Source organism: Doryrhamphus excisus, chromosome 7 (genome assembly GCF_030265055.1).
Source record: "Doryrhamphus excisus isolate RoL2022-K1 chromosome 7, RoL_Dexc_1.0, whole genome shotgun sequence".
Lineage (NCBI taxonomy): Eukaryota > Metazoa > Chordata > Actinopteri > Syngnathiformes > Syngnathidae > Doryrhamphus > Doryrhamphus excisus.
The window spans coordinates 5,854,831-5,881,229 of NC_080472.1; the positions used below are offsets into that span (position 1 = coordinate 5,854,831).

The 26,399-nt window shown below is 38.2% G+C and overlaps 2 protein-coding genes across 3 annotated transcripts; both read right to left on the reverse strand.

Moving 5' to 3' along the window:
* Window positions 1–655: 655 nt before the first annotated feature.
* sh3gl3a (SH3-domain GRB2-like 3a) lies at window positions 656–12,633 on the reverse strand. The gene is made up of 10 exons (XM_058078526.1): window positions 12,406–12,633; window positions 11,535–11,603; window positions 10,293–10,365; window positions 10,053–10,196; window positions 8,627–8,760; window positions 7,797–7,955; window positions 6,915–7,018; window positions 6,313–6,437; window positions 6,062–6,094; window positions 656–5,576 (listed from the first exon to the last, which is right to left on the reverse strand). The coding sequence occupies exons 1-10, from the start codon at window positions 12,448–12,450 to the stop codon at window positions 5,374–5,376; spliced, it is 1,089 nt and encodes a 362-aa protein (XP_057934509.1). The 5' UTR covers window positions 12,451–12,633; the 3' UTR covers window positions 656–5,373.
* Window positions 12,634–14,254: 1,621 nt separating this feature from the next.
* LOC131132629 (histone-binding protein RBBP7) lies at window positions 14,255–26,134 on the reverse strand. 2 transcript variants are annotated; one of them, XM_058078431.1, is made up of 12 exons: window positions 25,963–26,134; window positions 24,286–24,430; window positions 22,899–23,044; window positions 21,355–21,528; window positions 21,151–21,266; window positions 19,720–19,880; window positions 18,873–18,999; window positions 17,771–17,848; window positions 16,978–17,054; window positions 16,669–16,726; window positions 16,325–16,435; window positions 14,255–15,985 (listed from the first exon to the last, which is right to left on the reverse strand). In XM_058078431.1, the coding sequence occupies exons 1-12, from the start codon at window positions 25,976–25,978 to the stop codon at window positions 15,917–15,919; spliced, it is 1,278 nt and encodes a 425-aa protein (XP_057934414.1). In that variant the 5' UTR covers window positions 25,979–26,134; the 3' UTR covers window positions 14,255–15,916. The 2 variants fall into 2 exon arrangements, with proteins under 2 accessions (XP_057934414.1, XP_057934413.1); XM_058078430.1 differs by having other exon boundaries at window positions 21,355–21,531.
* Window positions 26,135–26,399: the final 265 nt, after the last annotated feature.

Below are 26,399 nucleotides of genomic sequence, written 5' to 3' on the forward strand. Positions count from 1 at the left end.
TAATAAGGTCAGGTGTTACATTTCAACTCTTCTTGCCATAAATTCTTAAATAAATTTGTAGAAAACAAGCTCAGAAAAGTATTGGCCTTTTAACAGCAACAATGCTAATATTACTAATAATGAGGCTTGAATGATCTCACAACAGGCACATGACGGCTAACACAAACTACAGTTGTGGCCGTAACAAACACCAAGTTAGTTAACTCTAAATCCCCAATGCCACATCACACATACACAAGCACTTTTCTTATGATCTGTATGTCTATTTTTTGGGTAATATGAGAGTTTGGTGACTATAGGGGTGTTATTTCATGCCAAGAGAGCTCTAATAACGTTAGCCATACTCTAACCACAAAAATATTCACTCATCACTGTTGGTCTGGAATCAATTAACTGCCATAAACAAGGAATTGTAGTTTGCGATACACATATTTGTCAATATTATCAATTAATGTATTTTCCGGACTATAAGTCGCACTTTTTTCATAGGTTGGCTGCTCCTGCAACTTATACTCCAGAGCGACTTATAAATGAAAAAAGTGTTTATGTTACATAAACACTGGACACCTTTTGTGTTCATGTTTATTTTTGTGTAGCTGAATAGCCATTGTGTTAGCATATCTAAATGTGATTAATTGTGAGTTAACTGTGGACAAAATGCAATTAATCACGATCAAATATTTTAATCGATTGATAGACCTACTTTATGGGCTTTACAGAGGCAGTTAAATCTCTTTTTTGGCCCATTTTGCTTAAGGAAAGGAAGATACACATAACCTTAAGACATCCCTTCCTTCATGACACAAATACACACCAGCAGATATGCTTACATCCAATAAGTAATCAAGTTTACACAGCTTGAAGTTGGAAAAGTTGCACAAAAATATACCGCCAAAATAAGTGTTAATAAGTGTGCATACAATATATAAGGACTACAAAAAAATGGCTGCTTACCTGTGCTCTGACATCTTTCATGTATTTGAACTAGAAACCGAATAACATTGACATGTGCAGTTTTCTAAAGTTGAATCAAAAATTCTGAACATTTGAGGAATTAGAAATAATTCACACGAGAGAGAATGGCATCATGTGACTTGTCGTCCCAGTCTTTCAAAATTTACAATAAAAGGAAATCGTGTGGAATGTTAACTTCATTCATCATGGCGAGATGGAAAGTCCTGAAATTTTGAAAGCAAACTTAAATGTTCCTTGAGGAATAACTTGGAAAACATTTACCATAAAATACCAACAGCTGAAATAGCGTTTTTACTATAAAGGGTGTCCCCCTAAAGTCTGGACATTTAATATACGGCTGTAGGACAAGTTTTTGTGGCTCTGCGGTGTGGATGACTATTTCAGTCTAATCACAGTTTCCACTTGGACGCATTTCACTGCAGCACACAATTTTAAGTGGGGAAGCAGTAGAGTGCTAACAATTTTGTTTTGGAGTTTTTTGTTCTGGAACTAAAACGCAAGTGCCGATTGGCATATACTTTGGTATAATGACCATTTCATTAATATGTTTTAAATAAATTAAGTAAAAAAAAAAAAGATTAAATACATCATAAAAAATAATTGTAATTGCAAAAAAAAATCAATAAATAAAACATAACACCTACAATAATATACGTACATAAACTTTGAGAAAAATAATGAATGCAATTTTAAATGCTATTCATATATTGTTATTAAATGATATATACAGTAGATCCCCTTCAGTGAAATAGGGACAATCTCACAAAAATGTCAATTCCTAACACATAGCTCACTCCTCCCCTTCCTAAAACTCCTGCTAGCTTGACGTTGACATTTTCTTCCAATTTCGGATTTGCAATAAAAGCATTTTTTTTTAAATTGCATTAAAATTCACTCCAGAACACCTCCCCTTCTCTCTTCAATTGCCACTGTTCACTCGCGACACAATCCATAGCTATTAACCACTAATGAATAATAAAGTAAGATGATCCTTAAAACATTGAATGGTGTAGAAGTTACATCCACGTTTTCACTTACAGCAACTATGGAGCGTTTAAGGGCTGCTGAACAAAGTGTGAAATCTTAACACTTTGGCACAAACTGTGGCACATGAGATGTGTTTTCTGGGGGAAAAAACAGCCTATTTTGAATAAATAAATAAATACATGTATTTTGACCGAATCCATGGTTATGTAAAGAGATCCGAGAAACAGTGGAACCTTGGTTTGTGGCGTAAACCCAATTACATAATTTCTTATGGGAAAAATGTATTTGATTAGAGTCATATTAGATAGATACTTTATTTATCTCCAAGTGAGATTCACATTTATTATTTTTTGTATTTATCATGATTATTTATTGTGTGAGTGTGAATGGTTGTTTGTCTATATGTGCCCTGTGATTGGCTGGCCACCGGTCCAAGGTGTACCCCGCCTCTCGCCCGAAGACAGCTGGGATAGGCTCCAGCACCCCCGCGACCCTCGTGAGGATAAGTGGTAGAAAATGAATGAATGAATGATTATTTATTGTGTAAATGTTATTATTACTGTATGCTAACCAGAACATTTTAACTGAAAAAACACGTTAACCAAGGTTCCACTGTATATACTGTATTAAATATATATTTTTGATAATTGTACGTATCCAGACTTTAGGGATGCCTTGTAGTACAGTGGGAAAAATATGTGGAAAAAGTGCAAACTGTAAAAAAGGAAAAAGAAGACAATTGTAGACAAGACAAAAGGCGCACGTTATTAACAACGCTAAAGCTTCAGTCAAACATAAGTGGCATGTCAAAGAGCACTTGTGACAGTGAGACAAGGCAGACAATATCCGTAGCTTTACAACACTTCATAGTCAGGCTCTGTTAGCACGTACTTTATGATTTTTCTATGTGTTTCATTCATAAGCAAACAAACATCGTTTTTTTTTTTTTTGTCCTTAAAAATGCAGCTTTTGGAAATCTCTGGTGAAAAGTGCTGCCTCAGTGAACCAAAGTCCAAACGTTATTTGGTTTATGTCGTAAGAAATGTGTGATATCATTTTAAAACCTTGACGTATGTGACATATACATACTATGCACATGTGTTGGTTTCATTCCATACAGTGGTACCTACAACACACGGACAATTCCTGACGTTTTCTAGGCTCTGTGTAAATGAATGCTGATTTTAAAGATAAAGTATACGTGGATTGACTCATGTGCTCACATGACAGGTCAAGGAATGAGGCAGCAAGGCTCTGGAAAGGGATTCAAACCGTCGAGAAAATAAGGAGTAAAATAAACATTTGAGGTAGCTTCATTGATGAACTTTGTAATGTTCTCAGCCTTAGGAAAACTACAGAAGTCTAAAGGGACTGTTCAGACATGTTTGCATTAAATGTTAGAAGACACCAAAAGACATCTCAGGCTGCCGTTTGACACCCCTGTGCAACCTCCATTGTTCCATTGAAGGAGAAGCAGCCCAGATCATGATGGCACCCCCTCCATTGTGCTGGAAAGTGGGATCTCCTTATCATGCAAGTAACGTCCTTGCACCTTTCGATGTCCCATGTGTGGTGCACTTGTGTAAATTTTTGAGGGTGTGGTCTTAAAGGAAAACTGCCCGTCGTCCACAATCCTTATTACACATATTTCTTTCCCATTTCTGTGCATTCTAAGAAGACAATGAGTTAGCATAAGCCAGCTTGATTGATTTAATACATTAACAGAACTTCTTTCATAGGCACATTGATTTGACATAGCCCATAGGAGCTAACACTACTTCCGTCAATGTCCCCTCTCATTGGGATGGCTGTGTCTTCCAGCACAAAGGTTGGTAAGAAGCATCATGTTTAGTCTACGTAACAAAATTGAGAGCCAATAGCATCCACTCTTCCGTCTGTGTCGTTGCAATATTGAGGTATTGTGAGTGACACTTAGACTAGCAAGGCTTTGTGTTACTCTGCTACAATAACAATAACAATGTAGCTTGGTTAATATACAGGTCATTTAGTAAATGAAACACATTTCTTATTGTCATAATAGGTGACGGCTGCACAGCGGACGAGTGGTTAGCGCGCAGCTAGGAGACCCGAGTTCAATTCCACCCTCGGCCATCTCTGTGTGGAGTTTGCAAGTTGTCCTTGTGCGTACATGGTTACTCTGGGTACTCCGGTTTCCTCCCACATTCCAAAAACATGCTAGGTTAATTGGCCACTCCAAATTGTCCATAGGTATGAATGTGAGTGTGAATGGTTGTTTGTCTATATGTGCCCTATGATTGGCTGGCCACCAGTCCAGGGTGTACCCCGCCTCTCGCTCAAAGACAGCTGGGATAGGCTCCAGCACTCCCACAACCCTCGTGAGGATAAGCAGTAGAAAATGAATGAATGAATAATAGTTGACCCTCGTATGAATGCTAACTAATTTTCTGTGAAAATTGTAAATATTTGATGGTGTTACATTTGTAAATCAGTAATTTTCATGTCACTCATTTAATTAGCTGTGTTGTTTATGTTGTGGCATAGTTGTTTAGATATTTTGGCTAAATATATATGGCTAAATTAGTCTCTAAGTGAAATGTATCTTTTCACAACAAGCTTTTTTGGTTGAAAACGGATATTTTGCTGACCCTTATGTTCTATTGCTGGTTACTAAACACTGAAAAAGGCATTTGTTTCTGATGAAAGATGAGATTCTAATATTTCTTTTGGTAGATAATATGCTTATATAGCCATAGAACACAATATTTTGTGTACCTTGAAAAATCAGTCTAAATCATCAAAAATGGCAAATAGTGAATGGGACGGCTTTTGAATAATGGCCGGTATTTCATAAATGAAGACATTTTGCAGTGATTTGAATATGACATTTCTTCTAACATATACCTAAACATGTCTGAACAGTCAGGATTCCTTCTCATGTATCTTTTGGATGTCATATTCTTGACCAAGGATACAAGGGGACTGAGGACTACACCTGACGTGCTTGGGGGGAGGACCTGAGGGAAGACTGCCCCCACCCCCTTGATGTGGATCCAGATATTGGACGGAAATCAATGGATATGTAAACACTAAAATACAATCCATATTCTTACACGTGAATGTAATTTATATTGGTGTTCTCATAAAGTTGTTAAGAACTGTATATTGCGATCCAAGATGGAGGGCACATTTAACAACTACCTTTATCAGATTCTGTCCCCAAAAAGGAATGGACTCTACTTCCTGGGTTAAGGCTTGGCTTGGCATTAAGTCCACCAATAGCAAATTGAAAAACATTCAATCTTAAGCTGGCCTTGAGACTAAACTGCAACTTCCCTGCATTGCTTTCAAATTCAGAATCAACAACATGTGCAGTGTATGTGGACAAGCGAAGTCGAGGACAAAGGCTGAGGATCAGGACTTGAGGTGGTCTTACTCTGGCAGAGGGACGATGACCTCCACGTAGTTGATGGGAAAGTAGCCAGAATCCCCGTGAATCATGCCCTCGTACCAGTTCTCATCGATTTGGTTGGTCAGGATGATGACGTCTCCTTCTTTAAAGCCGAGCTCTCCTTCGTTCTCTGGCTCAAAGTCATACAGAGAGCGACAGCACGGCTGATCCAGCACCTCCCATTCTGCAGACACACAATGCAATTTATTAGCATTTTGAGGTAACGGTTTGGGAACGGAATTCAAAACAAAACTGCATCACTTTTTGTGGCAGCTTTAATGATTTGTAGTCAAGTATCAAAATAACCACTTCCACACTAATATACACAAAAAACAATACAACTTTGAGAAGAACTGGTGCCTATTTCAATCAATATCGATATCGGTTGAAAACGATATGGGTAATGAAGTGTGAACAGTATCAGAGATAATGCATATTGTAATTATCCAATCCAGGAAGTGTACAAACAATATGATATTATACCGACACTGACTGGACTGAGTTTGGTCGGTTGAAGGTGCTGATTGCCAGATCAGCATAAAAAAACAACCCGAAACCCAAAACATACGCTCATCGAATCAGTTTTTCTGAACATTGGAGAAATGGCAAGGATGTACGGAGTAGCACATTTGGAGCGTTTGATATCACACAACAAAGAATAATACATACTTTTCACGTTGGCTGTGTCACCGATTGTCATATCTGTAGGGGACAGAAGCTGCAATGAGGTATAATAATCCATCTACCTTTCAAATACCATTGTATAATTTACCTGTATTATCACGCCTTTATAAATTATTACAGACTTATAGGGTAAGAGATGTGTCTTAGACCAGAAAGCCATACATTTGCAGGGCTGTAAATGCTGAGCATAAATTTAAGGTACATTTAAATGGAAAAAAGGAGGCTAAGACCTGTACCTGTCACTTTAAATGTGGAGCTGTTAGAGAGACCATTGTGCCGACTGTTATCAAACGTCTGGAAGCAACCCTTGATGGACTTTGGTTTGAACTCTCTCTTCGGTCGACTGCCGGCTGTGGATATCCTAGGGTGAAGAGATAATGGAAGGAAACATTATTGCTTCTGAAAGCAAACACACAACCGCAATGTTGAGTGCATGGAAAGATAGGCAGTGTCGGTTGGAGGGAGTCCAGAAAATTGGAACTCATCTCGTACGTACAGTAGACCAAGGACCAAGTGGTGAATTCACCCATAGCGCACAAAAAAATAAAGAGCACATATAGACAAACAACCATTCACACTCACATTCATACCTATGGACAATTTGGAGTCGCCAATTAACCTAACATGTTTTTGGAATGTGGGAGGAAACCCACGCATGCACGGGGAGAACATGCAAACTCCAGACAGAGATGGCCGAGGGTGGAATTGAACCCTGGTCTCCTAGTTGTGAGGTCTGCGCACTAACCACTGGACAAAACATTGACAAAAATGATGTCTTAAATACTGTTACGACAAGTAAACGGCATATGTATAGTGTCAACATAAACGTATTGCTCACCTCTCCTGCAGCTTTCTACTGAGATCCTCCAGGACTTGACATGACTGCTGATGGTACTCAAAGGCTGCTTCAGTCAATGCTAACAGCTGGCTCACCTGTTCAATCTGTCAATCAAACACAAGGAAGTGTCAACTTGGTCAAGAGTGTACAGCAGGGGTGCTCACACTTTTTCAGCATGCAAGTTACAAGTCAAAATGATCTACCTCTTTGTATAAAACATAACATTTGTCAAATCTAACTTGTCAACTTTGAAATATTACATTTATTTTAATATTATTACACATAATTCCTCAATAGTTGTGTACATAACCAGAGTACCGGTAAAATGTCAAAATAGCTATGTAACATTCATTAGGACAAGCAGGTCATGTGTTACATCCAGTTAGCATTTGCTATCCAACATGACCGATGTACAATAATTTAAAATGAAAGATAAGATATGTATAAGATAATGTTCCATGGTATGAGTTGGCAGAGATAATAGAAATATGATGATGCTTAGGCTGCACGGTGTCCTGGTGGTTAGCGCACAGGCCACACAGCTAGGAGACCAGAATTCAATTCCACCCTATGTGTGGAGTTTGCATGTTGTCCCTGTACGTACATGGTTACTCCGGGTACTCCGGTTTCCTCCCACATTCCAAAAACATGCTAGGTTAATTGGCCACTCCAAATTGTCCATAGGTATGAATGTGAGTGTGAATGGTTGTTTGTCTATATGTGCCCTGGGATTGGCTGGCCTCCAGTCCAGGGTGTACCCCCCCTCTCGCCCGAAGACAGCTGGGATAGGCTCCAACACCCCCCGCGACCCTCGTGAGGATAAGCGGTAGAAAATGAATAAATGAATGATGGCTTATTGAGTGTTGTTGTGAGTATTCTTACATCATTTTCCAAGAGGTTAAACATGCTGCGCTCAGCTACATCTTTGCTCTCTTCAAATTTCTGAATGGCTTGGCGGATTTCCTCATCTGGGATTCTCCCCTGACGCTTCTTCTTGTAGTCAAAGTCTAACCGGCGTCCCTCGAGCTTCTTCAAGTGGTGCTGTAAAAAAGAAAGAAATAAACAGGGGGAGGACACATCCGATTTCAGTTATGACAGTTGAACCTTAGTGAGCATCATGAATCTGTTCCACAAGGTCGGACTCTCACCGAAACCTTAATTGTAAAACTATAGGAAAAAAATTTGGGTTAAGCACCCCTACACAACTTTTATTATGATTATGATTATGATTATCGCTATTAATATTGTTAGTATTATTATTATTAATAATAATTATTATTATTAATAATATTATTGTTATTATTAATAATAATAATAAAATAATATCAAGTTAAATTAAATTAATTAAATAATAACCATAATAATAATAATAATAATAATAATAATAATAATAATACAACATTTTGTTCAAAAGTGCTTTTCAATGAATTTTATATTAATAATAATAATAATAATAATAATAATAATAATAATAATAATAATAATAATAATAATAATAATAATAATAATAATAATAATAATAATAAATTAAATAAATTAAATAATAATATTATTTTTTGTTCAAACGTGCTTTTCAAAGAACACAAAAGCACATCACAATAAAACACTAAAACACAAAAAAATACAGTAAGGAAAAGGAGACAGAAAACCAATCACTGAGCTAAAAACTGACAACTAAATATGCAATAAAAATAAAGGCTGGTGAAACATACCATGATCTCCTTCACATCCTTGTCCTGTAGAGTCTGCAGGGGGTCAATGAAGTTTTGTTTAACATTTATGTCCAGGGAGTCCTTCACGTCGGCCATCTGCCTCATCGCCTCGCCCACGTCAACTAGTGCACCGCCTGTAAATGCACACACATGCAACAGATCTTAATTAAATAGCTGAAAAGTTACAATTCTTCTGGCTCTGAGGCAACAAAACGTAAAACGTAGTGTAAGTCGGGACTTACAAATAAATAACGACAAAATGAACTCTGACACTGAGCTCACTGACTTTCCTTTTCCTTTATGCACTGCTATGAGAAGAGCCTGCCTCACGCTTGGGGGACAAAATGGAGGTTAAGAAACAACAAAAGTGATGTTACTAGTAATGTTACTGTAATGTAGGATGAGAAACACAAGCACCAAACCTGCTCACTGGAACAACAGGCTTTTATAGCAGGTGTGAATGATCTCAAAACAGGCACAATAATCCCAAAGGCTACTATTGTGGCTGTAAACCACGCCAGTGGAATGGAATGGCCTTTGTTGTACAAGATATCCAAGGTATTAAACATAATATTGCACAGGAGCAGATATGTATTGCAGACACCGGAATATATATTAATTTTAGTGCAAATGATGAATGGGTATTAGTGCAAATAATGAATGGTGTATACAGATGAGTAAAAGTCAAAGTGTATTGTATTGAGTTTTTCAATAAATAAATATGTTATGGAGGTAGTGACAGAGGAAGTGATGGAAATATCGCACATTTACATTATGCTAATGACCGGGCTTGTTGTATGTCTGAGTTCAGGGTGGTAATAACTCTATGGAAGAAGCTGTTTCTCGGTCAAGCTAAAACTCAACACTAAAACCCCCAGCGTCATTTCCTGCCTGCACCATTGACATTTACAGCAACACAAGTGTTTGCTGAAGTTGTCTTATTTATGTCCTGTTTTCTCTTATGTGTGCTATATTGGGTAATAGGAGTGTAAATGTGAATATAGGGGTGTTATATAATGTCTAGAGGGCTCTAATTAAGAAAAAAATCCATTTGTAAATATGGAATCCCAGTTTGTGGAAATGTACTCATCACAGTCGGGTCTGGTACTAATTTTCTATAAACTGTAGGATTACTGTAGTTCTCTTTTTCTTTTTGTACTTTTGGGAGTGTGTTCCACTTACGTACTTTCATGAAGGGAACACACAACAGTCTGTGGGAGTCAGAATGTTTACTGCTTGGTCGAATATTTATTTCATTATTTCACCCAATTGAATACAATCCAATTACAATTTGTTCAAAATATGTTATCATAAAAATTGTGTATTGTTCATGTTTTTGTAAGGGGATTAAATAATGTATGTAAGAATGTGGTGACGTTAAACAGGATTGCTAACAGTTCGTCACGATGCACACAAGCACTGATACCAAAGAGAGAGTCCTCTCCAAGTTCATGGCCGAAGTGCAGCATACAGTCCCCGAGCAGGCCTTCGGTCTGGGGGTACCCGGTGATCTTCACTTGACCTCGGATCTTGGACACTGTGTTCAGCATATTCAGTTTTGCACGAGAGGCTGAAGAGGAAAACATGGAATGACATTTTTGACCACTGGATAGAAGCTAAAACTGACAAAGACGTATGGAAATATTGTTGTGATGGATTTGTTTACCTGGGTTGGGTTGCAGGTATTCTGTCGTTTTGGATAAGAGGTCCAACACTGACTTGTGCGTTACCTCAATTTTCTGGTTGAAGCAACACAAACATGTTAAAGACGCTGGAAACATTTTACATCATCCAATGGATTCATATACCGTATTTTCCTGATTATAAGTCGCACTTTTTTTCATAGGTTGGCTGTTCCTGCGACTTATACTCCAGAGCGACTTATAAATGAAAAAAACTGGACACCTTTTGTGTTCATGTTTATTTTTTGTGTAGCTGAATAACCATTGTGTTAGCATATCTTACACCTATTCAGCCTGTTCTCTATTCTTTTATTGTTAGAACTTGCCTTCCAAGAGGACGTAATGTCTGTTTTGGTCAAGTAGTTTGTCAAATAAATTACTCACAAAAAATGTGACTTGTACTCCAGTGCGACTTATCTATGTTTTTTTTCTACCTAATTATGCATTTTTGGCCTTGTGTGACTTATACTTCGGAGCGACTCATAGTCCAGAAAATACGGTAATCATGATTAATCACAGAGTCAACGTGTGATTAACTTTTAAGTAAAAAAAGCAGTAAAAAATAAATTACCCGCAAAAATGCGACTTATACTCCAGTGTGATTTATGTATGTTGTTTTTCTACCTAATTATGCATTTTTGGACTTATTTTTGGACTTATACTCCGGAGCGACTTATAGTCCAGAAAATACGGTAAACCTGCGTAGGTTTTAAAAAAATTGATTGTAAGTAACATGCAAAATTGACCGTCGGCCTCCATATCTGACAAACGGGGTATTGCCACAAACACCACACAGCTTGAAAATGTATAACCCTATACATCAATTTATCTTTGCTATTCCCTGAGAAATAATTGAACACATGATAAAAAGAACTATCCATGTCAAATGAAAGCTTATTAAATGTGTTATTTTCTCTTATTATGTCTACTATATTGGGTATAAGGAGTGTAAAAGTGACTATAGGGGTGTTATTTCTTATCCAGAGGGTTCTAACAATGTTTTTTTCTACATAAATAAGGGATCACTGTTCTTTCTTAAAGAGACAGACGCATTTGTGTGTTCTGTAGACACTCATCAATAGTGTGAATCAGAAAATACAGACATTGCAGCGTTATCGCCGATGAAGAGAACACACAGTAAAAGTCAGTGTTTGAAAGATGTAGCAGATTTGAAAATATATGAAATATTTACACTGACAGAACAAAGTGATTTGTCTTGAACTCACCCTCTCCATCTCCAAGAAATCATCATCCAGCTTTGTACCCTCTGCCCCGCTGATCTTTTCACTGAGAAGCTGCAAGAGAATCATGAGTTTAAACCTTATTTCACAACAGATCATGAAGTTATCCACATACAACTTATAACATGCAGGAGTGATGTTTTTTGGGCTCGATGTGGCCACTGGAGTACCCAGCATACCTTGCGGACATGTTGTAAATTACAGCTAACGTTACATGTGCACATGTTGTAAATTACAGCTAACGTTACATGTGCACATGTTGTAATGTTGTGTACATACACAGTAGTTATGTTGTTTATGAATCAAATGAAAATATCTGTCAAACAATATCCACATTTGAGAGGTTAAAATCAGAGGATATTTACATTTACAATCAAAAAAGATGAAACAAATACCAAAATGGTTGTTGATAAATTGGATAACCGTTTCATCATCGATGAAGTGCATACATTTTACGAACACATTTCATAAAATGTGCAAATTATTCATATGAATAAAATAAATGACTATATGTGATAATTATTTAAACTACTCGTTGAATAAATTCTGAAATAAATGTTAACACATATATAATTTCTACGAGTTAAAAAATTGCTCCTCAAGAAGAAAATCTGTATGTAATATATGTTAAATAAATATTTAGAATATGTATATGTTGATATTGTCATTGATATTTTGTTTCTATTTTGAAAGGAAGTTTTGTGGAGCGAGTAGAGAAGGAAAATATTCCCTGACATGCAGCAATGAAGCAAAACAATACCAATGGACAAGGTAGGGATTTGACATGTTAGCTTATTGAGTAAATCAGGTATTTATCGTTAAACAGTTTTAATTATTAACAAGAATGTTTCCATACCTGACTGGCTTTGTGGAACTGCTTCTTCAGCCCGGCTACAGACATTTTTTCACTGACGCTTAAGGCGTCTCCCCTCTCAAAATAATAGTCCTCAAAACGCCTAATAAGAATATCAACAAATCAGTCTTTCATTAGCAAAAATCCACATTATTGTGCTTATCAATTAAAAAAAACGATCCAGGCTACAGCAGGTCCAAAGCTAATATCAAGACCTCAAACCGACATGGCCGGAAGTGCTTTGATTAAGAAAGTAAACTACAACCAGAAACAGTAGTAGCGTTTATCTTGAAAAATTGCGCCAAATTTTGCAATGACATGCACTCCTACAATTTATTAAAATCAGTCTCCTGTGGAAAATAAGAAACTTTATAATTTACTCAATGGAAACGTGTTTTTTATTATTCTATCGTGTATTCCATCAAATCACCACTAATCTAACTCAATCGTGGAGATACAATTTGCCTTCAACTATTCGCCTTGCTGACCAACAGCTGTAGTAAAGCAGCCTGACATTTTCATATGAAAGTTCCAAGTGGAAATGGATGTCATGTTGTCTGCCTTCACTTCCGGGATCATCCGGAAGTCGCCATTTCCACCAATCTTATTGGCTGAGTCTGCTAAATGTGCGTGCAGCAAGAAAAATACAGTCATATAGCCAAAATCAATATAAAAATGTTACCATGAATTACTTATACTTACTTAATAAATAATAATGTATTAAATGCTGGGATTTTGTTTTTATTGGAACAAAGCACATTCTACTTATACGATTAAACGAGGCCCGAATTACGATACAAAACATAAAAAACACATGGAAAACATGGAAACATGGAGCCAACCTCCCCCAAAAATGCGTTTTACAGTAAAAGATATTTCATGCATAATGTGATTCAGTTGCGGAACGAATACAAGTTGAAGAGGGTCCCTAATTCAAATCCTTAGGTGCACACAAAATATGACATTTGTTCCTTCTGGCTCTGATTATACACAATATTTATACAATAATATACAATATACGTTCTAATTTAATAATAAGACTTGTGTGGAAAAATGACTTATTCCGTTAACCACACGGGGGCGCTGCAGTCCTACATACAGTATGAGGGGTATTTGTAGTACTATTTTTGACCAGCAGGTGTCTCGAGCATGCCTTTTTTCAACCTCTGATAAGATTCAGTTCTCTGTGCATCACTTTCACCTTTCAAATGGAATAAATGAAGAGCAGCACACAGGTCCAAACTGACAATACTGTATTTGGAAATGCAACAATAATTCCGATGATATTGCACTTAACGTTAATATAACACAACAGTCCATCATCTATAATTACAATTGATGTAAAAAAGTTAGGAATTATTTCAAAAAATTGTGGATTCAAAATTTTTTTAAAAAATACATTGCCACTCTTGAGTATTTATTGGTTTTTATATAGTATTTGGATAATCAGAAATAATTTACCAATTAATTTGTGTAAATGTAAAAGCAACTAATTAAATGTCTACGAATATTTCTATTACTTTATAAGAGCTATAAAAATGACAGTACTGTGCCCCCCTCGCCACTTAGTGTTTCAAATTTCACAGTGTCACTTTGTATATGTCTTAATCAATGCCATTTCATGATTGAATAGTGCCTATTAGAAGAAAAAAAAAAACAGGTTTTTAAGCAAATAAAAAATGACTGCGCTTTCTCCTAAAATGCTAGCAATGGCTTATGTCGACAACCGCTTATTTCAATTTGAGTCAGCCAGGCTATGAAGCGTCGACTTAAACATGAGTTTATGTTGCATAAAAACTAAACTTGTGCACTTAATTAGGTGTAAAAAAAAAAAAAAGTGAGGACAATTGCATTTTTGGAAAAGTTACAAAATCTTTATTGCAATTTGTTGGTAATGGGGTGTGGTTGAGGTTGTGGGGCGAAGGTGACAACAAAACACAAAATGGTGTAAAGTGAAACTAAAGGTGATTCCACAGAGCCCCTGGATTCAATAAGAAATGTTTAGACTGGTCTTCCCCCAGAGAACTCCATTTAAACAATTATAAAATGCAGTATTGTCATCTGCTGATAATACTAGTATCTTCACTTCATGATGATTTACTCACTTCTCTGCGGCCTTACAAACTGAATTTATGTATAAAACAAACAACTCTGCAACCAGTCCAGGATGTACCCCGCATCTTGCCTTAACACAGCCGGGATAGGCTCCAGCATAACGGCGACCCTAATGAGTATAAGCGGCATTGAAGATGGATGAATGAAAAAAAACTCTCGTTCCGGTATTGACCCCTGTGGTACACCGCAAGTCAATCCAAGCATGTTAATATACAATATGTTCGGTCAACAGATTGCTTCCTCTTTGTCCACTGAGAACCACACCCTTCTAATTTATTATGATTTATTGCATCCCATGCTTGGTTGTGTTGCTAACTGCCTGTTATTACAACTAATCCTGACTAGCTCCATCAAACTGGGTTTATTTTCTGGGACCAGCAGCTAATAGCGAAAAACCTTGATTGATACGCCAACAGGTCTATTTTGGACACGACTCGCTCCTCCCACCTCCAAACCCTCTTGCTAGCTTGACATTGACATTATACTGCGATCGCTGATCAACATTTGCAATAAAAGTGACTTGTAATTTTTAGATTAGATTCAGCTCCAGAACCCACTCCTTTTCTCTTCGATTATCACTGCTCACTCGCAACATAATCAAGGGTTAATACCCAAATATGCTAGCAAATGTGCAGACAACTACTGTATCTGAATGAGGCCCAATAGTAGTTTTTGCTTTTATTGACTTATTTTGCACCGCTGACTTTATTTTGCTCAACAAATGTTTGTAATAAAATTTTATAACTGTATTATTGAATTGATATTGTTGCATTATCTTATACTGTTGTATTTATTTTTTATTACACTGCTCACAAATATTTTTTTTATTTATTTTAAAAATATCGTTTGCCTAAAATGTGTCCGATCTTTTATTCCAATTTTGATCATCAACAAATTATAGGCACAATTATAGTCCCAAAATAATTCAATGAGCTTGAAAAATGTATAGTAAAAAGTATCGATACCATCCCTGCATTTACATAAAATCGCATCGATACCAAAATGTGCAGTATGGCCCCGCCCCTGGTCACTGCTTGTAGGCCCAAACTCTGTCTTTCAGGATATCTTTAATTACATAGCCTACTGTTTAAGTATTGTGAAGAACATGGTGGAAAACAGTGGCTCATCTTCTGGATCACTGAATACAACCAAACAACAAGCATTCATTTAAAGCAAGCATTGTTGTCGGCTCCTGCATTATTATAATGTGAAAAATATCTATTTCAGATAAACAGCACATAAAAAACAGTAATGGCAAGTTAACTGCAAAAATATTGCAATGAAGAAAAATTAAAAACCCTACAAATGACTGATGTTGCAGTGGAAATGAGGCAGAGAGGAGAATGACGGGTTAGGAGTTCAGGACGGGGGGGGTTGAAAAGATACTGTACAAAGTGGCTTATGATCCCTGGGCCTCCAACTCTGATGCCGGGGTGTCCGGCTCCTCATCATTGTAGATATTCTCTGCCTAAAATGACAACCGCACAAAACAAATTAAAAAAATAAAATACATAAAATAAAAAATGTAATTAATTTTTTTTTATTAAATAAAAAAAACCCATCAAATTTCAAACAGAAGCTACTGTAAATGGGAACAGCAAAATAATTGATTTGCCCCTAAAATTTGCCATTGTCTAATGTACTCACTTAGCTCATGCTTCCCTAGTCAAACGTACACCCAACTATCTTGCACTGAACAAAAGTGCAAAATCGTGAAAAGACTAAGCATCTTTCCAAACCTTTTCCAATGAGGGCAACATACAAAAAGGGAAAGAATGGTAGTGTGGTGAACAGCAAATATATTTACCATCTGCCAGACTTGCATGATGTTGTCTTCAGAAACTGAACAGATGACCCAGGGTTCATTAGGGTTCCAGGAAAAGTCTGAGATTTTGGCTGTGTGGCCACCATGGATGAACTAGCGAGAGGCGAGACGTATATTAAACAAAGAAAAATGATATTCACATTTCATGACATGAAACTCTTAAACTTTTGAGTTAAACACTGTTTTCAATAAATTGCAAATGCTCTATTTTTATGTCAAAGCCATAGTATCCACTGGCTTTGCCCCTTGTGGGATTTAATCATCAGTGAAATTAATGAGCATTATTAGCACGATGAGTGCATAGTCATCTTCAATTCCAAACTCACCAGCAGCTCCGGTGGGCCATCTTCCGCATCTTCAGCGGACTGCTCCTCCCCGATTTTACTAAACAAACAAGTGTGCTTAGTACGACTTATTTTCTTTCATCATGGCAGTGGAGAAACCCATGGTGGTTGACACAGGTTGGAAATAAGTATTTGCCCCTCTGCTGATTTTGTGAACAGTGCATCATTTTTATCAAAGCTTTGGTCTAACAGTGAGAGGACGAATGTAAAAACTAAATGAAATAAATAAGTAGTTAAATAATTGTTAAATTAAAAGTTCTACGCAAGAATGGATTAGATGGAAACCCTTACCTTAGATCCCACACATTCAGACGCCGATCAGTGCCGCTGGAGGCCAGGATTGTCTCATTGTGAGGAGACCATTGCACCTATAACAATTGATGACACAAAGTGCAACAACCCACATAAGCAGCCTGAGAAAACAATCATCTACTGTAAATTCCAGACTGTAGGACGCAACTTTTTTCCACACATGATGCTGAGAGTGCTGAACTAGAAAATAGTGCATTTCCACAATAGAAGTTAATATCACATGCTTTGAAATCTTGTGGCGAGATTGTGTTTTGGATGAGGACAATTCCTGAGTGATGTACAATTACTATAGCTTCTGCTCGGAAGTTGTTGAACTTCAGTGGAAAAAAAGTGCCTCACAACTCACTCCATCGATGCAAATATTTTCTATGCCGCTTATCCTCAAGAGAGTTGCAGGGGTATGCTGGAGCCTAACCCAGCTGACTTAATGTGAGAGGCGGGGTACACCCTGGACTGGTTACCAGCCAATGGCAGGGCACATATAGACAAAACAATTCCCACTCACATTCATACCTATGGACAATTTGAAATCGCCAATTAACCTAGCATGTTTTTGGAATGTGGGAGGAAAACGGAGTACCTGGAAAAAACCCACGCACACACAGGGAAAACATTCAAACTCCACAAAGAGATCCCCAAGCAATAGGTCAACATCTTCCCATAGTCTTTATTTTTTATTGGGTATGCCCAACCAAAGTGGATTGGAGACACTTTGTAACATTTCTTCAGCAAAACAAAAGCTTTTCTTAAGTAAAGCAATTGCAGCACTTACCTGAAATATTTCATCTTTGTGGGATTCAAAGGAATGGAGCTTCAGTTTGAGGTTCCTCAGATCCCACAGTGCAACAGTCTGTGACAAACAAAGTTTTCATGACTCAGCATGTTCTTGCATCAATTGTTTAATGACAGTCCAATTGAAATGAGTCAGCACCGGTCTTGCTTTTTTTTTTTTTGAAAGGACTGCCAGGAAAAAGGCTACAATGCCACAATGGGACATTAAGAGTGCTGTGGTTTAAAAAACGCCTGTAAATGTTTGGTTCCCAAACTTTTTAGTCACGTACGCCCTCACATATTTGACCTGAAGCCATGGACCTCCTTACAACTACACACTTCACAAACATTAACCATTTTATCTTAATTAAAGTGAAGTATATAATTACTTGTTTTATTTTAGTAATTCCAGGTCATAAATGTGTATTTTGCATAATCACATTTAAAGTTTCACATGAGCTCTTATAAATAGATAAGTAATCATCCCACATATCTTATTCCAGTCGGATGCTGGCATCCTTCCGTATGATTGGCTTGAATTTGACTTTAGTTTTTGTCGACTCACCATGGCTATGGTTTAAAAATGGGGCCTATTATGCTCCACCCTATTATATATATATTTTGCACCCTTTGAATTGAGTTGTGGACTCCTATAGAGCAGCTACACACAATAACCCGCACTGAACGCTTTCTACATCTTCCAGAATCTGCACCTATTCCAGCTGTATTTCCTTGGATTTCCAAAAATGTATTCCACCCACAGCCCACCTTCAGGCACGCTGCTGTGACTGGTCACACTCCCAAGTTTTCCAGAAGACTTCCGAACCCAACTATCTAATTTTGTCTGTATGGGACTTGACAAACAAAGCCTTTGGAGAGCTACTTGAAAAGTGGTTAGTAGCTACTAGTAGCTCATGAGCCACTAGACAAGACATGACATGATTGGTTAATCAGTGTGGGAGACTGACAATATACAGAACCTAGTTACTGTATTCAAGTAACTATGAACAATATTTGCAATCAAATCATAAGATGTGTGATGAGATTTGGTTTCTATTGTTCAATACAGAATGAAAGCATGTCCAGTGCCTTCGTTTCTCTACCTTGTCAGCAGACCCAGTGGCAAGAATGAACTCGCTGTAAGGGTTGAAGCTCAAACAGTTGACCTCTGCGGTGTGTGCATCTACAGCATGGCTGGCTTTGGATGTGTTGTTAGAGCGAGTGTCCCATCTGGGGATCAGAAACAGCAACACGTCATTCAATTTACAAGTATAAAGTACAGTAAACCTCGGATATATCGGATTCAGTTGTTCCCATTGGTTTTGTCCGATATAAGCGAAATCCATTATATGCGTATACCGGAAAATGTCCGTTTTACGCATATATCGGATTTATATCCGGTATATGCGTAAATCGGATTTTATCCGTTATAAAAAGGCACTTCTTTGACTATGTTTCCAATGTACCTGGACTGGGCAATGAAAAGAGACGTAAGGTAATGAGAATTTAACTTTATTGGACTCTGAGCATAACAAATTGTTAATTAAGCTAGGCCCTGTTACGCCCGTCAGGCCTACGTTATTTCCAATAGTGAGGTTAAGATCTCATTCACTGCTGTGCTAGTATTATTGACGTCACTCACTTTTATATTTGTCCTAAATCTGGAGCCAGGAGAAAGACAATGGCCAGTGACATCAACAAGATTAGCATAACGATGCGGCCATCCGATATATGCGAGGGAAATTTAATGGAAATGCATTGGAACGGGACTGGAGATTTTGTCCGAAATAGGCAAAATCCGTTATAAAAAATCCGATATATGCAATGAATTTTTATTGGAAATGCATTACAGAAAAATCGGTTCTTTTTTATCTGTCCGTTGTGAGCGAATTTCCGATATATCCGAGGTTTACTGTATATAATTTACAAGTATAAAAATGATCTACTCACATCATCAGTTTCTGGTCATCAGCCACAGAACCAAATAGGGATTCATGAAGTAAATGCCAGGAGACATCCTCTACAACTGCTGTGTGGCCAGTAAAGATGGTTTTGGCATCCACGATCTTCCTTTCCTTTGGGCCTGACCCAATGTCCCACAGACAAATGGTCTATGGAAAATACAGGGTGTGAAGCACATTGATTAGATGAATATGGTCTAAACAGTTGCTAACAAAAAACTCAATCTCTCAGTCTGTGTTATTTCATACCACTATTTCTGTAATGTAAAGTGCAATATAAATAAAATTTATTATTATTACTATCACCTGTACATTGTTGTGTGAGTGTTCCACTGTGTTTATATGCGCTGATGGAGTCTGTTGCGACACCGAGCGACTGAGAGGTTGAGTTCTATGTTTTGTGATGCAAATGTATTACTCTGTTGAATACAATGTTTTGAGAAGCAAAACTCTTGGCAGTTACCCCAGCAAGAAACTGGAACTACACTCCTCATCACCAAAATCCAACAAAACTCCGCTCAAAGTAAGTGACTGTGATACACTACACTGCTGATGGGGATGTCATACAATTTCATGTCAGAAAATTCAAACTATCCTTTTAAGTGTGATATCAGGGTACAATAACAAACTAAATAAAAGTAGAAATAATTCTGACAAGTTTTTACTAAACAAGGCACCACATTTCCAGATTATTTACAATCATTCGATTAATTTCTGTGAAGAATGTCCCTGTCATCTGTCCTTCCAGGAACTCCCATGAAGACCAGAAGAAGTCCAAAGAGTCTAATACTACTAATAAATAAATATACACTAATTTATTTCAAACACAAGTTGTGTGTGTGCGTCTCCCAGCGAATTGCATTGTCAAGTTTAAGCAAGAAAATCGTGATGCCCGTTTTTTACACAATCATGAAGCAATTTACAGAAGCGCTTTCGAGGACTGGGTTACGGGCTACGGGCTCAGGGCTGGTGCTGCATTCCCTTAGAGCAGTGAGGAGGCGTGTCCAGGGGTCAAAATGTGTGTTTGTTGGCCACTCTCCGTGAGGGAAGGGCACTGATTATCATAATAAATCTTTTTTCCCCCCAATATTTTGGGATCTACCAGTGAAGTCACAAAGATCTACTGGTCAATCACGATTGATGTGTTGGCAAACTCCTGTTCTTAAGCAGATGGCACCAGCACAGAATAAATGGTCACTTTTTAAAAAAATGTGGGTAAGTAAAATGACGGTCAGTCCCATATTGTATTTAATATCTCTCTTTCTGCAGACATTCCAGAAATTTTAAGCCTTTTTTTTACATCCAAAAGTTATATTTATGACTGCAACTAACAATCTCAAGCTTGTTGTTTGGATGAACCAAGTCCTCAGCTAGGCACGGATCAAATCAATATGAAGCAAATTATGTCGATGCCACTTACATGGTCATCAGAGGCGCTGAGTAGGTTGCCACTCAGGTTGGGATTCCAGGAGAGGCCATAACCTTCTTTTTGGTGGCCTTTTAGCCTCAAGTCTGGGCTACATTCTCCACTGGGATCTGAAATACATTCTTGCATTACTTGCCAAACTATGTCCATTCTTTTACGTGCATCTAATAAGCAGTCATCATGATTACACACACCCACCTGGCTTAGACGGGTGTTTGGTATAGTCAAAGACCAGGACATCAGATGTAGGGGTCTTTGTCGCAATGATGCAAGGACTCTGGGGCATATAACGGGCTCGGTTCACCTCTCCCTCGTGGTTGATCTTGATCTCAATCTCTATTTTGCCACTTACTGAACCAAACCCACCAAACTCTGTAAAAAAAAAAAAAGGCATTCAGACACTGTATTCTACTTTGCAAGTCTTATAGAGGGTTCCACTTCCATTTACATAAAACCCAGATGACATCAATACATTTGAAAAACAGAGCAAGGACTAAACATTTTTTAATGGAAAAAAAAAACATTTGTATAAATAGTTTTGTAAACAATATAAAAATGTATGTAATTGAATAGCAATTTCAGAAAAATTATATTATTTTATTGGAAAAATAATATACTGTAAGGAAGCCCATAGTTTAGCATATTTATGTCATTATGTTTCATTAGGATTTGATGCACATTTATTCCCAGTGGTACTTGAACACACCAAAGTTGTGGACGTGGAGAAAAAGTGGAAGTTTCATCGTTTCTATGACAAATAGACTTACTGTAAATCCCGGACTATAAGCCACACATTTTTTCAGATGCTTTCAACACTGCATATTAAACAATAATATTGCTAATTTATGGCTAAAAGAACTACAGACCCCATTATGCTTTGAGTGTAGATAATATCACATGTTCTGAAGTGTTATGCAGAGATCATGTTTTTATTAAGTAAGTTTTATCAAGTGTACCACAGCTCATCTTGCAGTCAGACAAGACATAATGCGCAGCACTTTCAATGTGAAGGCCAAAGGCCCTCCATTACAAATGGTTATATATTGTGTTTTATACCTAACCCATAAATAAATAAATAGCAACGCATTACATCCCTCCCACTCCACCCCAGAGGTTTGTTGGAACGTGAACCAGTCCGTGAATTCAAAAAGATTGGGGAACCACTGATTTATAGTATTGGGTCAAAAAACTTCACACACGAATGCAGCGTTGACTGGAAAAACACAAAAGTACATTTTAAAAACCTTTTTAAAAGAGGATTTTTCCATACCGTGCCAACTTTTTCTGACTTGGTTTTGTACTAATACTACCTCTGAGCAACCTTCAGCACATCTGAACGTCCATCAACATACCTGCTGAAAGACAAGAACAGTGTTAATAACTCTCGAAGGAAATGTATGGAGGAATTGCATGTGAATACTGGAGAGATGATGCTGAACTGAAATTATGTGTGGAAGTTGTGGAATGAGGTGAAAAGTGGGAATTTTTGGAATGTTAAAAGTTGTTAGTCTGAATGTTTTGAGAAATGAGGAGAAATGGCCATCACGTCAATGGAAATTTTGGGGCCAAGAAATGTGTAATTCCAGAGAAACAAAGCTGAATGTTTCGGTGTTGAAATGGTTTGAATTAGTTGAGAAATTAGAGAAATTAATTTGTTGAGAAATAAAATCAATGGAATAAAATATTCTAGTCTTCATTCAGTTCACTTGTATTCAAATTGTGCTACTTTGAGAAACACCAACCTCCTTTCTCACTGTCGTAATGTGAGGCATCAAACTGGGCATCATCGTTGGGCACCTGGACGCTGGCAATGACAAGGTGGTTCTGCTCATCTGATGTGTGGGTTCCCAGAACCAGTCTGTGGACTGCGTAATCCTTTCCCTCCGGCCTGTGTTCCGCAACACAAATAGTTTTACAAACATTTTAGCCCACTTTAGCTGGAAATACATTATCATAGACGACAATACAATACAAACATTGCAGAAACATTGACGTACATCAGTAATTTATCAGGTACATTTCCAAAATGCAAAATTAAAATAGAAAAAGCAGTACCAATTTTAAAAACCAGAGACAAACCACCAAACGGATTCTCATAATTTTCCAAAATCACTGGGACTGTGATAATATCCAAGCAGAAGCTATGGTAATTGCTAAAATTGTCTTTTTCTAGAACACGTCAAACTCAATGTCCGCGGTCCTATTTGGAAAATGGTATTAAATTGGGCAGTATCGTGGACCACATCAAAAACATACTAATCCAGCCCAAGTCCTGTACACACAACCATACCAACGTGCTAAACTAAGCTAACCCCAGCTAGCTTCCATTCACGCTCTGTAAGGGGAGATTCTGCCAACTTCTGTGTTTATCGCTAACCTAGGTCGTGAGGGGGTTGTCTAGTGTCTGTATCCGTCACGATTCAGCTATCTGCGTGGAAATACTCTCCCACACAAACGTTTCTCTTAGCAGACAGTTTCCTCCATGAGCGTGGTAGCGAAAGAGCTGACTTTGTCATGCCACCCGTGTGAGACTATGTTTTTGTGAAACTCAGAGTGTGAGACAGCGTTGTCACATCGACGCGATAAAAGCCAAACCCTGTAAATTATTATTACATTTCAAGAAGCAGGAATGAAGTGAAGGGTTCGATTCTCCGCTTTGTCATCTGTGTGGTGTTTGGATTAAGATATGCCTTTATTCGTCCCTCAGTGGGGAAATTTGTAATGTTTGCATGTTCTCCCCCGTGCATACTCCAGTTTTTGCCCCCATTCCAAAAACATGCATGTTCGGTTAATTGGCGACTCCATCGTCCATTGGTATGAATGTGAGTTCGAATATTGTCTATATATGCCCTGCCATTGGCTGGCAACCAATCCAGGGTGTACCCCGCCTCTCGTCCAAAGACAGCTGGGTTAGGCTCCAGCATACCAATGACCCTTGTGAAGGTAAGCGCCATACAAAATGGATGGTTGGAGGAATGAAGTGCACATGATGTAATGTCAGTGTCTATGGATGGCAGTGAGTACCTGCAAGAGAAATGTGGTTTCAAACCGACTAGTGTGTTTTCAAATTGTACCACGAGTGTTTATATGCGTTAAAATCGGTTTTAACATTTCAGAGTGCAGAAATACCTGGTGACATCTGGAAGCCACTGGACAGTGAGACTGGGCCACTCCAGGGCATGTGTCATCACCAGGTCATATAGGAATGGCGTATTTTTCTTCCAAATCTTGTACTCTTCATTGATGACTCTTTCCTCCACAGCGTCGTCATACACTGCAGCAAGGCACAATGACAAAGGTTATGCAGTGTCTCACATGCTATTGATTTCTTTTTGGTGGCTTGGCACAAATAAATTTGGAAACCACAAAGAGATTTGGCACTACCTGTTTGCCCTTGCCCATAACACATTACAATGGAACTGTCTGTGTAGCTTGTTGTAACAAAGATAGCAGAATGAGAAGACGTAGCAGGTAGGATCAGACCCCACGACAGTGTCTTTGTCAAGAAAAGCAGCTGATAACAAATCAAGCAGGTTTTTCTGGTCTTATCGGACACTTCTGAAGACGAACATGAAAGAACATGTCGCTCTTCTCAACGAGCAGCAGGTCTTGTCAGCCAGGATATTCATCTTAAAGGGATGCCCAGAAGAAAGTCGGTGGAATTAAATTGTCTTCATTAAAGGGGACCTATTATGCTTTTTCCACTTTTCTGACCTATAAATGTTGTTACAATGTTATATTCTCGTGCCAATCACAGCGGTGTGGGCATACCTAGAGGAGGGACGGGAGTGGAGTAAATTAAACAAATAATTTGGGTCGGAAACAAGAAGTCCATGGAAATACTGCAGAAATAGGTGCGGAATCTGGATGATCTAGAAAGCTCTCTGTGCGGGTTATCCTGTGCAGCTGCTCTATATGAGTCCACAAGACAATACAAAGAGCAAAAAATTGCATAATAGGTCCCCTTTAAAAAAATTGGCATTTTCTGGAAGACGTGGGTTCAAATCTCCGTTTGGGCACCTCTGTGTGGAGGGTGCATGTTCTCCCCGTCCTTGTGAGCATTTTCTCTGGGTACTCCGTTTTCATTCCGAAAACATGCGTGTTTGGTTAATTGGCGACTCTCTATTGTTCTGCCTCTGAAGCCTGCCTCTTTACCTGAGGTCAGCATACCCTCGCTACTCTAGTGAGGATAAGCCGCATAGAAAATGGATGCATGGACGGGTTGTCGGAAGGTATGACAGAAAAGTTAGATATCCCTCTGGTCTGGTGTTGCTGGTAACTTGGCTAAGACCAACAGCACTTCTCTCATGCAGTTGTTTTGGGAGTTTTTTTGGTATTTGCAGTGCATTTTTGTTGTGCACGTTTTTGCATGTGTTTTATGGTTTCAGAGGATTGTGGATTTTTTTTCTGTGCTCGTTTGCCCCTGTCGGCCAACGTAATTAATTGACTACTGTACGTAATACTGAACGTGAGCTGGGCTTAGACCGTCGTGAGACAGGTTAGTTGCGCCCTACTGTTGTTGTGTCGTTGCAATAGTACTTGGTGCTGTGTGATGACCTGACATGCAGTAGAGGTTCACAATATCGCTTGAGGGAGGGTAAGCAGCCCACTACGTATTTATTTTATCAACATTATGTCATAAAAATATATATGATGGTCAGAGTTAGGGTTAGAATGTGAGAGAATGTGATTACCCAGTGGAGGCAGAGCTAGCATGTGATGCTAACGCCTACACTTACTAACGGCGGGTGAGCGTGCTAAAGTGGTACACGATGAACCAACAAACTCAACACTAAATTAACCTACCTTCTTTATCGGCCATGTTCCTCTTCGGTCACGATACTCGGTGCAAACTTGCTAGGTGTGTACCATTGGCTGGCTCTGCCGCGGTATATTTTACGTGTGTTATTAGTGTTGCTGTATTATACCCCCTCGCTGCTATGAGCCCACACTTCCTATTCAGCGCGGAAACTGCCTACAAGACCTACTGCGCACGCGCGAGAGCGCGCAAACGAAAAGATCAACGTTGCGCGACAACTGCGCAGAGACAGTCATACTGTACAATTTGGGGTAAGTTTCTTTAAGAAATACTATAAACAATCTCGTGAATTACACATGATTTACACAAGACTTTTGGACTTTTCCACGTCACAACTTTAGAAAATCCGTGGGGGCAACTTGCTGGGTGTCCAGCAGTCACCACTACTCACTACCGTTTGTTGCTTCTTGAAAATGGCGGTTAG

Bases quoted from the DNA above. Each gene is read 5' to 3' on its own strand.
- sh3gl3a (XM_058078526.1), bottom strand. From the start codon at position 12,450: ATGTCTGTAGCCGGGCTGAAGAAGCAGTTCCACAAAGCCAGTCAG. The intron at 8,761-10,052 runs GTATCAGTGCTT...GTGCATTTACAG, and splicing joins TGGAGAGGACTCTCTCTTTG to GCGGTGCACTAGTTGACGTG. The intron at 5,577-6,061 runs GTATGTATTATT...GTGTGTCTGCAG, and splicing joins TGACACAGCCAACGTGAAAA to AATGGGAGGTGCTGGATCAG.
- LOC131132629 (XM_058078430.1), bottom strand. The intron at 21,267-21,354 runs GTGGGTGTGTGT...AATGTATTTCAG, and splicing joins CAAACACCCGTCTAAGCCAG to ATCCCAGTGGAGAATGTAGC. The intron at 19,881-21,150 runs GTAAGTGGCATC...TATTTTCCATAG, and splicing joins TCAGCGCCTCTGATGACCAT to ACCATTTGTCTGTGGGACAT.